The sequence below is a fragment of the Pseudozyma flocculosa genome (assembly GCF_000417875.1).
Source record: "Pseudozyma flocculosa PF-1 unplaced genomic scaffold scaffold00010, whole genome shotgun sequence".
In the NCBI taxonomy this organism is placed as follows: domain Eukaryota; kingdom Fungi; phylum Basidiomycota; class Ustilaginomycetes; order Ustilaginales; family Ustilaginaceae; genus Pseudozyma; species Pseudozyma flocculosa.
Window position 1 is genome coordinate 89,952 of NW_006920878.1, and position 15,966 is coordinate 105,917.

The window sequence follows — 15,966 nt, forward strand, 5'->3', positions numbered from 1 at the left end:
CTTGGCCGCCGCCGCCTCGTCGGCCGCCTTGCGGCGCGCCGCTTCCTCGGCCGCTTTCATCTCGGCCTTTTTCGCCTTCTTGGCCGCCTTCTTGCGCTCCTCGTCCGTCATCCCATTGGCCCCGCCCGCCGCATCGCTGCCGTTGGCGCCGGCGCCGCCCGCCGCCGCCGCCTTGCTGGGATCCTGCAGCGATGGGTCGTCGTGCAGCCCGACGTAGAGATCGACGGCGGCCAGCGCCGACCGGAAGTAGGCCGGGTGCGAGCGCAGGTTGTCCTCGAAGCGCACCGTGTCGACGTAGCTGCGCATCGTCATCTTGCGCAGGCAGTAGCTGTGGAAGTCGAGCTGGTCGTCGTAGATCTCCTGGAAGGTGCGGTCGACCTGGTGGAGGCGCTTGAGCGCCATGCCGAGGTCGCGGTTGCGGAGGTGGGCGTCGGCCTCCTCGGACAGGTACCACAGCGCCTGCATCTCGTTGAGGTCGAACACGGGGTCGGGCGCGTCGGCCTTGGTAAACAGGCCAACGGTCTTGACCGCCTCGTCGACGTCGCCCTTGCGCAGCAGGTACTTTGCCGCCTTGGAGTTGAGGAAGCGGTCCTGGCCGTCGAGCAGGCGGGCATCGACCATGGCATCGGCGGCCGCCTCGAGGTCGCCGCCGCGCTTGAGGACGCGCGCGCGCACCATGTGGAGCTCCGGCAGCGTCGCCGAGTGGGCGATGGCCGAGTCGATGTAGGCGAGGGCACGCTGCGCTTGGCCGATGAACGAATAGTGCTGGGCGAGGTAGTACAGCGACCACAGGTACGACGACGGCGGGTCGCTCTCAGTCTCGCCGGCCTTGGGCGCCCACTCGAGGCGGAGGCCCTCGACGGCGGCCTCGAGCGCCTGCTGCTTGGCCGGGTTGCGGTAGAGGGACTTGAGGTCCGAAAAGAGCGAGGGCACGCCCTTGATGAGCGCGGCGCGGGCGTAGGCCGTCGCCTGGGCGGCAAAGTCGTCGCCGACGGCAAAGACGAGCGACAGGCGCTTGGCGGCGGTCGACTTGGGGTGGGCCTGCTGCAGCTCGGCCAGGAGGGCCAGGGCCTGGGCGCGCATCTCGTCCGACGTCTGGACGATGTCGATGCCGCGCGCGCTGAGCAGGCCGGCAAAGTACCTCTGGTTCTCGCTGTTCTTGGCGATGAGGTCCCTCCAGATGGCCTCGGCCTCGTCCTTGCGACCGGTGTGCTGGTAGCACCGCGCCAGCGCCTCGACCCGCGCCCGCTGGTCGACGATCTGGCGGGCGTTGGCGTCGAGCAGCTCTGCGGCCCGTTGGAAGTCGCGCTTCTCTTCGAGGATCGAGGCGTGGTAGAGGAGCACCTCGGAGTGCTCGTAGTTGCGGTCTGGCACGTCGCGCATGACGTTTTCGTAGGATGCTAGGACCCGCTCGGCCTGGTCGAGGCTGCCTGCGAGGTGGTGTGCGACGGCGAGGCCGACCCAGTTCATTCGGAGGTGGGGCTGCATGCGGAGGATGGTGAGGCGGGCGTCTATTAGGGGCGGGTAGTTGCGGAGCTGGAGGTGCATAAAGGCGGATTCGCGGAGGAGGTTGAGGTTGGCGCCCTCGATGCGGAGCGCCTGCGAGTAGCACTTGATGGCCTCTTGGTAGTTTTTGTCCATGCGGTGGAGGATGCCGAGGGCGTGCCAGCAGATGAAGCTGGTGAGGTCGTGGCGGACGCCCTTCTTTGCGAGCTCGATGCCCTCGTCGCGGCGGTTGAGCGAGCCGAGGATGAGGCCCTTCATGGCGAGCGTCTCTGCGGCGGGCGACGGAGCAGGGGGGAACGCAGATTAAGGTCAGTAAGAAGATGCGTGTCGGTATATCGCTGCGGGCGACCTGGCGCCAACTCACCTCCATGTTCTGGGAACTTTTTGAGGATGGTGTCTGCCGTCTTGATGCCGAGCTTGTGCTTCTTGTGTTCGTACTCGGAGATGAGGCGGGTGAATAGGGTGCGCTCCTTTGTCGGCAGCGCCGACTTTTTTGGCGGCATGACGGCGGCGATGTCGGTGGCGGTGTTGGTGGGCGGTCAGGGGGTGGTGGTGGTGGTGGGGATGGGGGAAGAGGGGGTGACGAGCTGCTGGTGCACCAACGGCGAGAAGAAAGCCAAGACGCACCAAGGTCTCGCCCACTCGCTCTCCCGCCCGCTGGCTGGCTGCTCTCGCCTTGAAAGGCGGCGATCAAGGCGTGGGCCCGCGCTGCCAAAGTCGAGTCGGATCCGAGGTGCGGCCTTGTGGAGGGTGCAAGGTGGACTGTGTGCCAGCTCGAGGCAGTCGGGCCGTGCTCGCTCTCTCTCCCCGGACTTCCGTCTCGACCATCCTCCTTCCGCCTCTCGCTGCTCCACCAACACCATCGCTCCCTCCCGCCGACCTCAACCGCCCTCAACCTCCTCTACAACCGCACCGGGCCGTCGCCCAGCTATCCACCTCCAGCCTGGTCCTGCCTCTTCGGCCCAGGACCACGCCTTGACCCGCCCACCATTTTCGCACACTCGGCAGCCGGTAGCGCTGCATCCACCCCCACCGGCGCCACCACGCCCTCGGGCGAAAGCACACCCCGCTACCGACAGCGCCACCACGTCGCAGACCCTCTCCTCCTCGGCAACCCAGACCAGGACTCCTACCCTGCCAGCCTACACCACCACGCCGCGGCCCAACAGCGCGGCCACACCCAAAACGTCTTTAGCATCTCGACCGCAAAGTGGGCACGCAAGCTCGCCGAAATGGCAAACCCCGCCACCACCACCACCAATGGTCACCGCCAGGCTGGCGCACCAGCCGGCGGCGAAGTGAGGCTGCCCATGGGCCACGACTCGATCCCTGGCCACGAGCCCGTCGGCGTGGGTCGCGTATACGAGCACGGCGTCTTCGGCGGCAGCTCCGCCACGCGAGGCTACGGCCGCCTCCCCACCGACCCGAACCCACCATCGGGACCCACGCCGTCGAGGTCCCACTACTTCCTCTCCCGCGACGAGATCCTCAAGGGCGTCGCCAACCGCTTCGTCCACTCGTCGGCCTACCTCTACTTCTACGCCTCCATGGCCCTCGCTTCCCTACTCACCGTCGTCATCTCGCTCCGCACAGAGTGCCCGGGGACCCTCTTCTACAGCCTCGAGCTCGTCATCAACCTCCTCCTCATCGCAGAGGTCGGCATCCGCCTTGTCGCCTTCGGAAAGGTGCGTTCAGTCGTCGATCGTCGGTCGTCGGTCCGCGCCGCTCAAGGGTGGACAGGGGGAAAGGTCGAGTGTCGTACATTCGTCTGTCGCTGACCGTGCATCGCGCCGCCGTATCGCCGTCGTCGTCTTGGCCTTTTGTGAACTCTGTCGCCCCCTGCAGCAATTCTGGAAGAGCACGTACAACATCGTCGACCTCGGCCTGGTGCTGCTGTGTGTCATCACTCTCGGCATCATCTTCTTCCACCACGAGTGTTCGCCCTTCCGCGGCGGCCAGGAGGGGGGGAGGTCGGGCAAGGGCGAGGAGCTCCTCGACAGCGTGCTCCTCATCGGGCGAAACGTCGTCCAGGCGCTCAGGTTGGTCTCCATCGTGCGGCGCAGCGGCTCCTCGGCGTCGTCGCGGCCATCGAGGATCGAAATCGGGTCCCGTCCCTACTCGCTGGACCTGGATCTGGAAGACGAGGGCGCCATGGCAAGAGATCGCATCCGGGTCGCAGAAGAGGCGCCCCTGTTCGACGCCGACGACGACGAGCTGTAGTCCCGCCGCCCGCAGACTGTTCGAAAGCCAAAAAAAGATGCACACCGGAAACGTCAGGGTTCGCGCCAACGTCTGTCACGCCGATGCCACCGCCATTCACTCACTCGTCTGCATGCCCATGGCTCGAACGACTGCCAGAGCCGCTCAGTAGCGGTGGCCGGCCGCGAGGCGCGAGGCCGCCTTGAGGCCGCGGGCCTGGTCGGCGTTGCCGCGAGAAAAGTGCTGGCGCACCGAGGTGACGGCGCCGCCGTTCCAGTGGTGCTTGCGGTTGTAGGCCACGGTGATCTGGCGGATGTCGTGGGCCTGACCGCCGTTGCGGGCGTTGTAGGCGGCCTTGGCGAGGCGCATGCCGGCGTTCTGTCCCGGGTTGCGGGCGGCCTCGGCCTGGAAGCGGTGCGAGAGCTGCTTGAACTCGTGGGCAAACTCGTTGGTGCGGCGGTTGAAGTCCTTTTCGGCCCCCTTGGCCCTGGCGCGGTCGCGGGTGGCGGCCGATGCGCGCAGCTCGGCCTCGAGGTGGTCGATCTCGCGCTCCTTGGACAGGGAGAGGGCCTCGAGGGCGCGGTTGAGCTCGCCGACCATGGGGCTGATCTTGTGCGGACGCGCCACCGTCACCATGCGCGTGCGGGCGCCATTGGCAGGGTTGGCGCTGGCTTTGTTGCGAGAGCCGCCGTTGTTGTTGGTCTTGGTGGGGCTGCCGCTGACGACGTTGCAGATATTGCGGTAGCTGCTGTCGCTGCTGGTGCTGCTGCGGCTGCTGCGGCTGCTGCTGCTGCTGCTAGAGGTCGTCTCGCTCCCGTTGGGACCGCCGCGGCCGAAATGGCTATTGCTGGTGCCTTGACGGCCGGCGCGGCTGCCGTGCGAGTGCTGGCGAGCGAAGTACTCTGGGCCGATCTGGGTCATGTTGGGTGCCGTAGAACGAGGACGAACGAGAGGAGGATGGAGAGCGGTGGGGATTACGTCCGCCTGAGAGTCGAGCCAGCCGATCTGAGGGGGAGAAGGGATGGACGCAGCCAAGAGATGGAAGGGTAAGACGGGGAACGAGATGGGCAAGGGCAAGATGCGAAGAGAGATGGCTGAAGGCGAGACGGTCAAAAAGAAGAGAGGTAGGGAGAGAAAGTGAGAAAGAGAGAACTAGAGGGACCTAGGAAGATGCAGGACGAATGAGGGAGGAATGGATGGGGGAGGGAAGGAGGGGCGATGAGGGCGAAAGGGGGCCTTCATATACCCGTGCGAGGTCCGGCCTGGCTCTATGCTGCCCGCGCGTGTCGCCCCCAGCCCCAGTCAACCAGCCAGCCAGCCAGACGGCCGACCGCAGCGCAAGAGTCTCTGCCTGCTCCTGCCTCATTTCCTGCCCCTCCCCTCCCTCTGGCACTGCGCCAGTCTCGTCCAGCCTGGATGGGTCTAGAAAGCGCAAGCTGCCAAGGCTATTCGAGCTGGGTACCCCCTATGAGGCTAGGCTAGGTAGGGTGGCAGCTCTGAGCCAGCTGGTAGGAGGGAGCGAGTGAGCCAGCAAGCGTACGAGCGATGGAGGGTACGCGTGCCAGCCTTTCGTCGGGTGTGCCGAGGCGGAGGCGGGCGTGCAGCTGCTTCCGCAACCGAGCGGAACCAGGCAGGCAGCCAAATCTCGGGGCCATCCGCACCGTGTAGCGACGGAGCGGCCCCAACTCTCTGACAGCACAGTAGGTTGCCCTTTGCCCCCTTCCCCCTGACCCACCGGAGCCCAACCGAGTCCTAGAGGCAAACCGAAGGCGGCTCAGAGAGTAGGCAGGGAGGCGAATGGGCACCGCCTCGCCAGCCTCGCTCGCCAGCCGGCCAGCCGGCCAGTCCGCGAGAGAGCGAAAGGAGAAACTGGCGGGTGAGGCCAGGGTCGAAAATAAAAGCCAGACGGAGGCGGAGGCCGCCCTCCCCGCCACCACCACCATCACCACTACCACCGCCACGACGGCCGCCCCAAGATGAAGCAGCGAAACTCGAACAACAAGTCCAACGCCGGCACCGATTCCAGCCGCAACCATGCTTCGCCCGCGAGCGAGCCCAGTGAGTGCCACCATCGCCCCTGCGTTGGCTGGCCGCCTCCCGAGTTCTGACACGAGTCTCGCGCCGTGGCCTGCCCTACACTAGATCCTACGGGCCCAGCCCAGCATGGCAGTCGTCGCTCTGGTGCAGCCACGGTGATGCCCGTCACCCGACGCCGCGTCGATCCAGATACCCGTGGCATCTCGTTGAGCTCGCCTGCAATACGCGCGATTGGGACCTCGCCTACGAGACGCAGGTCGCTGCTTCGCTTCGACAAGAAGAGGCCGGAGGACGAAGACAAAGCAGCAAAGGAAAGAAAGACACGCTCGGAAGCCTCGGACCAGTCGTCGGACGAGTCGGACGAGGAAGCCAGCATCGAGGAGGAGGCCAAGCGCAAGCAGCGGTGAGCCCGCGAGCAGATACACACCTGCCGGGACCAACGCCTCCCCCCTGCTCACCGTGCGTGCTTCAACCCCTGTCTGCTCCAAACAGGGAGGCCGAGATCGGGCAGGCTCGAAAGCAAAAGGAGGCCAAAGTGCAAGACATGCTTGCCAAGCTCAGAGGTGGGTCGCGGTGGAGAGGGGGCGCTCGACATCCAGCGTGTCGTCGCCGTCGCTAACCGTCGACGACGACGACCACAGAGCCTCTGGAGGTCTTGAAGGCCGAGCACGAGCGCAGAACCGTCGACGCCATCCGGGATGCGTTCGCCAAAGTCATAGGCAGCTTGGACGCCATGGCCGAGCACACCGACGACTTCGGGTGAGTGCAGGCCGGCGCCCCTGCCTCCCCGTCGTCGTGTCACATCGTCGGACAAGGCACTGCTGACACCTGGGCGCTCAACACCGGCGCAGGGAGAGCTTCCGCATCGCCAACGAGACCCACGCCGAGCTCTGCACCGAGATGGCTGAGCTGTCGGACAACTACCGTCAAAACGTCGAGGAGTCGATCCATGCCATCTCGCGTCACCTCGACCGCCTCGAGTAAGCAGTCAAGGATGAGGACCGGTGTCGCTCCGGGAAGTGGACGCCCGTGCTGACAGCGGTCTTGTTTGCCGCAAATTCTGGACCGTCGACAGAGAGGCGTACACCGCTCGACAGGCGAACCGCGACCGCTTCAACAGAGAGGTCGAGCAGCTGCGTGAGCCTTCTGACGCTGGCTTCCGGACTGCCGGCGTCGTGCCATCGTGCCAGCACGGGAAACACTAATCGTCTGCGGCAGCATCGACCACACTCGCAGACGAAGGTTTCGCGACCAAGATCGATGGCATGCACAAGGAGTGGGCCGTCCGCAAGAGGAAGCTCCTGGCCGACATGGCGCAGGCCAACGACACGACCCAGGACGAGAAAGGTGAGTCGGCGACTGCCCGTCGCCCGGCGAGGTGCCCATTTCGACTGCCTCGACGGTGCCTGACCGTCCCCTCGCCGAACGTGCACCGGTCTCCTTCATCCTCGACATGACGCCTGATTGCGGGGGTTCGACAAGCAGAGCTGCGCCAGACGCTCGCCGAGATGCTGGGCGGCATGGGTGACTAGTCGTGCTCTGCTCCGCTCCACACGCGGGACAGACAGGGCGGAGTGGCACGAAAAGGGATCGCAAATCATTCGGCATCGGCATTGCAAGGACGGGCCGGCATGGAACATGGGAAGGGTAGCATCGCATCAGTGAGGGAGGGCGGGGCGCATCAGGCCCGCTCCAGTCGATCGTGTTTGCAGTCGGGTCGTCGTCATCGGTTTCGTAGTCGGGGTCATGAAGGGGTCACAGCTCGATGCGCAGAATCTCCTTTCGCGGCTGGCCACGCACGACGATACGGAGCGAGACGGTGATATCCTTGTCCTCGTACGCGTCGAGGTGGGCGTAGCGCTGCGGGAGCGACATGAGTTGGCCTGCAAAGTCGTCTGGTTCGTCCGGCGGCGGCGGAGGCGGCTCCGAAGTCGTGTACGTGCTGCCGGAACGAGGGGAGGGTTGGGTTGCGGATCCGTTTCCATCCGTGGTCGCCGCGTCGTTCGAGATTGAAGAGAACGAGAGAGCGAGAGAAGGAGGGAAAGAGAGATAGAGAGGGATGGGGAGACAGGGAAGAAGAGGTATCGGAGAGAAGAGGGCGGCGGCGTTTATCCGCTAGCGCCTACATCCTAAAGGTGATCAGGTCAGTGTTGTTCGGTCTCGGTACGACACGACACGAGACGAAGCGTCGGATTCGACGATGGCGAGCCCGAGGAGAGGGGGGAGAAAAGGGGTGACACGGAATCAACTCACAACAGGGCGAGGGTAACGTCGCCATGGACCTTAGCTTTGAGTTCGAGCTGTACGTCGAGGTTGAGGTCAAGACGAAGGCGAAGCGGCTTATCGCCCATATCGTCATCGCCGCCTCCTCCTCCCGCGAGGCCCGAAGCAGTCTTGCCCACGCTATCGGCCGCACCTCCGACGGCATCGACCGCCTTTCCGACCGGCTTGCCAACCTGCCTAACGGGCAGATCATCGACGAGCCCAAGACCCGAGTCGTCGTCGTCGGATTCCGACGTGTACTCCTGTTGTCGACGACGACGACGACGACGCGCAGCCTCCTCCTTTTCCCTCCTCGACGACGACGACTTCTTCTTGGCGGGCGCAGGAGGCGGCGGTGCCGATTTTTTGGACGACGACGATGACTTCTTCTTGGGCTTCGGCGGTTCGGGTTCGGGTTCCGACTCGGATTCCGACTCGGACGCCTCGCTGCCCTCGTCTTCAGAGCCGGAGCCGGAGCCGGAGCCGGAGCCGGAACCGGGCTGCTCTTCGTTGCCCGAGTCGTTCTTCTCCTCGTTTTCGGCGGGCTTGGGTGCCTCGGGAGCGTCCTCGGCCTTGGGCTTCTTGTCCTTGGTGGCTTGCTGGGCAGACATGGCGGCGGCGGTCGCGGAGAGGGCGGCTGCAGCTCAATGGGGCGTGGGTTGTGGGCGCGAGGTGGTGGCAGTGGTGGCAGTGTTTTTGGCGGCGGCGGCGGCGGCTGTGGGCTGCGGCGTGGAAACTTCTGCTGCGGCTGCTGGGTCGGCTGCAGGCGGTAACGACGGACGGGCGAGAGAAGTGGCGATGGAGGATGAGACGAGAGGCCAGCGCAGGACTCGCCGCCGTCCCTTTATACCGAGAGCTGGACGGGCGCACCAGACGCGTCCGCCAGGCCGGCCGTCGTCGTGGCTGGGCCAGGCCGTGAATCGACCTGGGGCGAGCCCTGCTTGCCTGCCTGCCTGACCCAGCCAGCCAGCCTGAGCCCCGGACGGGTCGCGCGCCCTGGACACGGCTGCCGGCCGGTGCGCCATCGCATCATGGGCGGCCGTCGATCCTTGGGACCCGCCTGCCTGTCTGCTCTTGCCTGCCTGCCTGCGTGGCCGTGCGTGGTCGTGTCGCGTGTGACGGGGTACGGACGGCGCCGTTCGATTGTGCCATCACACACGCACGCGTCCCTACGTCATGTTGACGGGCTGGGCGACGGGCGCCGATGTGCGCCTGAGTCAAAGCGGAGACCAGGAGACGGCAGGCTGATCTGTGGCGGTGACGAGCAGGGGCCAGCGGCGTGCGGCAGGCGGTCGGTCGATGTGCTGGCCAGGCAAGGCCTTGTCTGGCTAGGTTCGCGTTGCCGGGGTGGGTGGCCCCGATGCCGAAGCCGATGTCGAGGTCCGACGGGCGGACGAGCGGGCAGGCAAGTCGAGACGACGACGGCGGTGCAATGATGCTGCAACGCCAGAAGTCGCTCGCGCGTTGGTTGAGGCGGCGGTGCGTGGGAGCGGTACAGCGGGCAAGCAAGCCAAGACGCGCGTCGAGGTGGCAGGAATGGGGCCAGGCAGGACGGCTGGCTGGCTGCGATGCATCATGGCAGGTGCGAGCTTGGTTGCTCCGGAACGGCGAGGCAGGTCGATGTCGGCGGGCCAGCCTCAACGGCCGGAGCCCAGGCCAGAAGGAGGGGACAAGCAAGGCCACGTCAGGACCAGGGAGGTAGGGCAGCGCTGGCTGCTTGGTCGATGCGAGAGGCTAGGGCCGTGGCAGCATAGCGGAGGGGGCCTTGCTGCCTGCGTTGCCGGCTGTCTGGCTGTTCCGAGGTTGCGGTCTGTGGGCCCCGCTTGTCCCTTCACACGGGAGGCCACAAAGGCGGACGCCACCGGCCATCTTGTCTCAGCTGTGCCGCGCCACGGCAAACGGGTGTGGCAGGCCAGGCCAGGCTAGGTCAAAGGAGGGCTCTTCCGCCGGCAACCTGCCTGGGCGTCGAGGCTGTCTGCTTGCTCTGCTTGGTGGCCTGCCATGCCTGGCCCGCCGGTGCGATAGGCGCGATGCGATGCCTGCGAGCTGCTGTGGTGTTGCCCTCTGTGGATCGCTACGCTGTGTGGTCGAGATGAGCCAGAAGCAAGCAGGCAAGGTGGCGGTACCGGTGATCTCGTTTTGCCTGGCCTGAGCTCGAGCGGCGGCGGGGCCATGGCCACCAAAAAGCAGGGACGCGGCGGGTGAGTGGGTGACAAGCAGCAGGCCAGGGTCCATCACGCCGCACGCCCGCACGCACGCACGGCGAATTTTGGCGGGCTGGCTGTCCAGCAAAATCGGTTGTCAGGTGGACCGCGCATGCCCGACGCACCACGTTGCGCTGCGCTGCGCCCATCCACGCCCGCGGGCAAGCAAGCAACCAAGAGAGAGGCCGACGCGCTGCGAGGATGACTGTGCCGTGCGCCACTCATACGCCAGCCCGTGCACGAAAATCGGTTCCTGCTCGCCCTGTCGCTTTTTAGTCGTCATTTTCCGCCCGTCAGAAGAGGCAGGCAGACGCAGGCGGTGCAGGTGCGGCCTTGCCAGCCAGTCAGGCAGAATTGCGCGGCACAGAGGGTGGCGCCGCCAAATCGCCCGGCTTGCCTGCCTGCCTGCTTTTTCTTCCTGACCGGCCTGCTGCCTCCCTATCGACCGCCGCATGCATGGCAGCTTCCCGCAGCCGTGTCGTACGCTCACCGCACCCAATGTCGAACGAGTAACCCAAGACCATCGACGACGAGGCAGCCACCTGCAACGCACGCCACACAGGACTCGCCCCCGCCGTCGGTCGATGCGGCGTGCTGTGCACGAGGAGCAGGCAGGCGACAAATGACGACATACCGCCCCTCGACGACCTGCTGGCCGGTCCTGCCCTCGAGCGCTGGCGCACGACGCACGGCGTCTATGGCGGCCCTACCTCCATCAGCACGCTGGCCACGTCCCAGCCTAGCCCAGCCTAGCCTGGCCTAGCCTGCTGTCCCTCCTGCCTCACCGCCCAACCTCTTCCTGCAGCGGAGGCGACGACGGCAGCGGCGGCCGCCTCGAGGCGATGGAAGCACGCAGGCCGCCCTTCGAGCCGTTCCTGGTCATGCATGGCGGTGCTTCTGACCTCGTGGGCCCCCGATCGAGCAGTCAGGCAGGCAGGCGACGGCCTCGTCCTCGCCTCCTCGCCGGCCAGTCTGACAGGCCACTTTGCCCTCTCTGACATGCAGCAGGCTAGGCTAGGCTGCCGAAGGCCTCTCGCCGTCCGCTGGCAGGCCGGCATGATGTCGCCCTGCCTGCTTCTTTTCTCGGTGCGCCCGGCATGAGCGACGGTTGGACGGTCAGGCAACCTCCAGAGGCGCGGCCCCTCGAAACGTGCAACATGACCTCGACGCCCTGCCTCCCCGCCGGCCGGCCCATGCCACGCACCCGGCTCTTGTTGCACTACGATCTCGGACAGCCCCCCGCCGGCCTCGTCTTTGGCGCAACGACGATTGCCCACGTCCATCGTGCACCGCCACCCTCGCCGTCGCCGTCGTCGTCGAGCGAACAAGCCAACCAGCGGGCGGGCAATCAGCAACCGGCCTGTCTTGCTTGCCTCCGGTCGACGTCGCCTGGCTGCAGCGGCGATGACGGCCATGCATCGGGCCCGCGAGGTACCGGTAGACGCCGCCCTCGCCATCATCGTTGTCGAGCAAGCGACGAAGCCAGAGCAAGCAAACATGCATGCACCCCGTCGACCCCTGCCCTGGCCTCGCTGTTGTCCGCCAGCTTCGACGAGGAGCACGTCGGGACTCATCCGCCCGCGTCTTTTCCGGGCAACGCATCGGGACCCTCGACATCATCGTACGTGCTGGCCAGCGCAGCGACCGACCCCAGCCTCCAGTCTGGAAGAGGGGAGCTCCGTGTCCGCGCCGTCGCGACCGTGCTTCTCACGGTCTCGGATGGCCTCGTCCCAGACAGCTGGAGAAGCGGTGGCCGCGCTCGACAGCTCTCATCAGCTCGTCCGGGAGGCCGGTCGTTGTGGTAGGCTAGGGTGCGTCTGGCTCGCGACGGCCATCCATCGAAGGCAACGCCGCGTCTCGTGTCTCGCAAGACGGCTCCCTGCTGGTCATTCCTGGCCCCCTCCCGATGCTAGGCTGCTGCTCGACGCCACGACAGCCCCGGACGGACAGGCCGACTTCCCCTCGGCCTCTGCCTCTTCCTCCCCACCCCCTCGCCTTGTCGCCAACGTCAAGCGACCAAGGCGAGTCCCACGTACGAACGCTCGCCGTCCGTCCGTCGCCGCCAGCGCCCCTTCCACGTCAGCAGCATGAGCGCCGTGCCTGCTTGCCGGCAGTCGCATCAGGCTAGGTTCCGACGTGGCCCTACGGCGCGTTCCTTCTGTGCACGGCTGCGACCTTCCCGCTGCAGGCCCAGGACACGACGAGCCATGACGTCGTTGCGTGCTCGAGCGAGAGGACGGGCTCTGCACCGCCACCGGACGACTTGACAGGACCGACCTGGCCTGGCCTGGTCCAGCCTCAGCTCGCCCGGTCCTTTCGGCAGCTGCGTGGAGCCAGCGTCGATCGTCATCGCGACCGAGACGGCGAGGCGCTGTCCAAGCAGGCCAAGGTAGCGCCACACCTTCTCCATCCGCCTCTTCGGCGTGCCCAGGCCATCGTCGAGACGGGAAGAGATAAAAGCACCTCGACGCTCCAGTCCCAGCTCCATCGCCAACCCACACCGCACCACCGCACCCACTGCACCATCGCACAACCGCACAGTCGCACCACACACTACCATCTCGCGACGCTTCGCATCACCAGAGCACCGAATCGCTATCGCTGAGACCGCCACTTAACGAGCATCCCCAGCACCACCAGCAGCAGCGACACTCGATCCGCCTGCTGCCACGGCTCCCTCGATCTACCACCGACTTGCCCTAGCGGCCCGCCTACCACCAAGCTGACGGCGATACCCCCTCTGCTGTTCCACAAGATGACCCAAGTCCTACAGAACGCCGGCGACTTTACCACCTCGACGCTGGGCAAGGCCACCAGCGGCCTGTCGGGCATCACCGGCGGCGGCGGCAAGGGCGGCAGCGGCGTCGACAAGTCCAAACAGCCCCCCGTCGACACCCCCACCGACGAGACGGTGCAGTTCGACAAGCGCGCCGGAGACAGGGCCGCCGAGATCGCCAGACAGGAGAAGGAAAAGGTCGACCAGGCCGGCGACGACGGCTGGGAGGTGACCGAGGGCGCCGGCAAGAAGGGCGACGAGGCCGCCTCTGGCCAGCCCAGCGACCAGAGCGGCGGAGGTCTGCTCGGCGGCGTCGGCAAGACTGTTGGCGGGGTGACCGACACTGTCGGCAAGACTGCCCAGGGCGCCACTGGGGCCGTCGGCAGCACCGTCAAGGGAGCGACCGATACCGTCGGCAAGACCGTCGAGGGTGCCACCGGCGGCGCTGGCGAGACTGCCGGCGGCCTCGGCAAGACCGTCAGCGGCGTGACCGACACCGTTGGCGACACTGCCAAGGGAGCCACGGACGCTGTCGGCAGCACGGCCAAGGGTGCCACGGACACCGTCGGTAACACCGTCGAAGGCGTCACGGGCGGTGCCGAAGAGGCTGCCGGAGGCGCGACGGACGCTGTCGGTAAGACCACCGAAGGCGCGACGGGCGCTCTCGGCGAGACCGCTGGCGGCGCGGGCAAGACCGTTGGCGATGCCACCGACGCTGTCGGCGAGACTGCTGAAGGCGCGGCGGACACCGCCGGCAACGCCGTTGGCGACGTCTCTGACGCAGCTGGCGAGACAGTCGAGGGCGTCACCGACTCCGCTGGCAAGACGGTCGAGGGCACCACCAAGGACGCGAGCGAGACGGCTGAAGGAGCCGTCGACGCCGTCGACAAGACCGCGGAGGACGCCACCGGCACCGCCGGCGAGGTCGCTGAGGGCGCGACCGACGAGGCCGGCGAGACCACCGAGGGCATCACGGGCGCCGTCGGCGAGACTGCAGAGGGAGTCACCGACGAGGCCAAAGGAGAGGCCGAGGGCGTCACCGGCACGGGCGACGAGACCGTCGAAGGCGCCCAGCAGGGTGTCCCCGGACAAGGCGAGGACAAGGAGGGCGAGGGCGAGGGAGAGAAGGAGGGCGACGAAGCTGCGGGAGAGGAGCAAGGCGAGCTGGAAGGCGACGCCACCGAGGGCGACAAGAAGCTCGAGGGCGAGGGTGAGGGCGAGGGCGAGGGCGAGGGCGAGGGCGAGGGCGAGGGCGAAGGCGAGGGCGAGGGCGAAGGCGAAGGAGACAAGCCCGCGACGGACCCCGAGGACCCCGAGGCCGAGCCCAAGGACGAACGCACGCCCGAGCAGGCCATCGCGGACTACAAGGCCGAGCAGCAGCGCCTGCAGGACGAAGAGGACAAGGCCAAGCGCGCCGAGGCCGACGAGGCGGCCGCCAAGACCAAGGCCGAGGAGGATGAGCAGGCCAAGAAGGACGCCGAGCTGGCCAACCAGATTGCGGACCACGTCGAGAACTGCATCGAGAGGATCAAGCCGGTGCTCAAGCTGATCAAGGAGCACCTGGACAAGGCGGACCGCGACAAGAAGAACGACGCGCTCGACGAGGACAAGGTGATCGACACGGTCAAGCCGCTGATTGAGCAGGCGACGGCGATGCTGCAGGAGTGCTACGGTGGCATCAAGGGCCTCGACCCCTCGGGCAAGCTGGCCAAGCGCGCCCAGGCCAGGTCGAGCTCGCGCAAGGCGACCGACGAGGAGTACCGCCTGGCCGACCTGCTCAAGGATCTCAGCGAAAACGTCACCAAGACGGTCGACGACGCCCGGCGCAGGCTCGACGACATGCCCAAGGCCAAAAAGAACCTCGGCCCGCTCCTCGACCTGCTCCAGGACCCGCTCTTCCAGATCCTCAGCGCCGTCGGCCTCCTCCTCAACGGCGTCCTCTCGCTCCTCGGCAACCTCCTCCACGGCCTCGGCCTCGGCGGCATCGTAAAGGGCCTCCTCGGCGGCCTCGGCCTCGACAAGATCCTCAACAACCTCGGCCTGGGCAAGCTCCTCGGCGGCAGCAAGTGAGGTCGTCCTGGCCTGGCTTCGCTACGTTGGCGACCGGCGTCCATACATCCCTGGCCCCGTCTCTGTGACCTACCGCCCCAGACCACGTCCGCATCTCCGTCCTGATCTCAATCCCTGCCGCCGACGAGCAGCAGCGAGCAGCACGACATCTCGTAGGGTAGCGCTCCCTCCACCGCCTACCCCCCGTCTTACCAGCTACCAGCGACAGGCTAGCGAGCGATCAACGGGCAGCGACCGCCCGACGAGCCCGTCGATGTGTCCCGAATGTATCATAGCGCAGCGCGGTCGTACGACCCGCACCCTCCCCGATCGATGCGAATCCAAAGCGTGTAGCCCTTTCTGTGGCGTGAGACGGAGGGCGGGTGAGAGGCAAATCGAGTCGGGCCGGGATGCTGCACGGCGAGCAAGCCACCTGGTGCTGGGAAGTGGGAGGTGAAAGGTGGGTGGGACTTGTGCCGTCACGGATCAGCAGCGACCAGGACGACGTTGACCGAGGGTGAAGGAACTGACGTTGTGCTGCGAGCTGGAACGAGATCGGTCAGCAGTGGTGGCGGCGACGATGAAGAGGGGGTGATGAATGAGCAGGCGACGATGAAGAAGGGTAAACGAGCAGAGACAGCCGTTGGTTGCAGCAGGCTAGGTCGAGCTGGAGCAGGGACGGGCGTGAGCATGCAACACTTGCTGCAGCAGGTCCAAGCTTTTCATAGGGCTCAACATCAAGCACCTTTCTTGTACCACTATGACTGCAGCAGTGCTGCAACACCCACCTGTTGTTGAATACACACATGAGAACAGGTCAGCCTGGCTGGTTTGTCTGTCTCTATACAATGAGGTGTGCATGAACAGCACCTGATCTGGCAAACAATTGGGGAAGGGGAGGGGGGGGGGGGGGGGGAGGGGGGAAAGGTAGTG

General features: G+C 66.4%; 7 protein-coding genes across 7 annotated transcripts in view; 3 read left to right on the plus strand and 4 right to left on the minus strand.

Annotated features, from left to right (window-relative positions):
• Window positions 1–2,009, minus strand: part of PFL1_03266 (uncharacterized protein) — a gene marked incomplete at both ends in the record, with an annotated part of 3,072 nt that extends 1,063 nt beyond the window's left edge. The window contains 2 exons of the mRNA XM_007880783.1: window positions 214–1,775; window positions 1,871–2,009. Of these exons, the coding sequence (XP_007878974.1) occupies window positions 214–1,775; window positions 1,871–2,009 (1,701 nt within the window). The remainder of the gene's footprint in view (window positions 1–213; window positions 1,776–1,870) is intronic.
• Window positions 2,010–2,738: 729 nt separating this feature from the next.
• On the plus strand, window positions 2,739–3,726 carry PFL1_03267 (uncharacterized protein; the record flags this gene model as incomplete). Its single annotated transcript, XM_007880784.1, has 2 exons — window positions 2,739–3,191; window positions 3,352–3,726. 2 exons carry the CDS (start codon window positions 2,739–2,741, stop codon window positions 3,724–3,726), a joined length of 828 nt encoding a protein of 275 aa, XP_007878975.1.
• A 144-nt stretch (window positions 3,727–3,870) lies between these two features.
• PFL1_03268 (uncharacterized protein) lies at window positions 3,871–4,626 on the minus strand (the record flags this gene model as incomplete). Its single annotated transcript, XM_007880785.1, has 1 exon — window positions 3,871–4,626. One exon carries the CDS (start codon window positions 4,624–4,626, stop codon window positions 3,871–3,873), a length of 756 nt encoding a protein of 251 aa, XP_007878976.1.
• Window positions 4,627–5,681: 1,055 nt separating this feature from the next.
• PFL1_03269 (uncharacterized protein) lies at window positions 5,682–7,274 on the plus strand (the record flags this gene model as incomplete). The annotated part of the gene is made up of 8 exons (XM_007880786.1): window positions 5,682–5,763; window positions 5,893–6,145; window positions 6,235–6,305; window positions 6,384–6,501; window positions 6,594–6,722; window positions 6,818–6,879; window positions 6,979–7,089; window positions 7,228–7,274. 8 exons carry the CDS (start codon window positions 5,682–5,684, stop codon window positions 7,272–7,274), a joined length of 873 nt encoding a protein of 290 aa, XP_007878977.1.
• A 223-nt stretch (window positions 7,275–7,497) lies between these two features.
• Window positions 7,498–8,615, minus strand: PFL1_03270 (uncharacterized protein; the record flags this gene model as incomplete). The annotated part of the gene is made up of 2 exons (XM_007880787.1): window positions 7,498–7,684; window positions 7,996–8,615. 2 exons carry the CDS (start codon window positions 8,613–8,615, stop codon window positions 7,498–7,500), a joined length of 807 nt encoding a protein of 268 aa, XP_007878978.1.
• Window positions 8,616–8,648: 33 nt separating this feature from the next.
• On the minus strand, window positions 8,649–9,029 carry PFL1_03271 (uncharacterized protein; the record flags this gene model as incomplete). The annotated part of the gene is made up of 1 exon (XM_007880788.1): window positions 8,649–9,029. The coding sequence occupies one exon, from the start codon at window positions 9,027–9,029 to the stop codon at window positions 8,649–8,651; it is 381 nt and encodes a 126-aa protein (XP_007878979.1).
• Window positions 9,030–12,963: 3,934 nt separating this feature from the next.
• PFL1_03272 (uncharacterized protein) lies at window positions 12,964–15,054 on the plus strand (the record flags this gene model as incomplete). The annotated part of the gene is made up of 1 exon (XM_007880789.1): window positions 12,964–15,054. One exon carries the CDS (start codon window positions 12,964–12,966, stop codon window positions 15,052–15,054), a length of 2,091 nt encoding a protein of 696 aa, XP_007878980.1.
• Window positions 15,055–15,966: the final 912 nt, after the last annotated feature.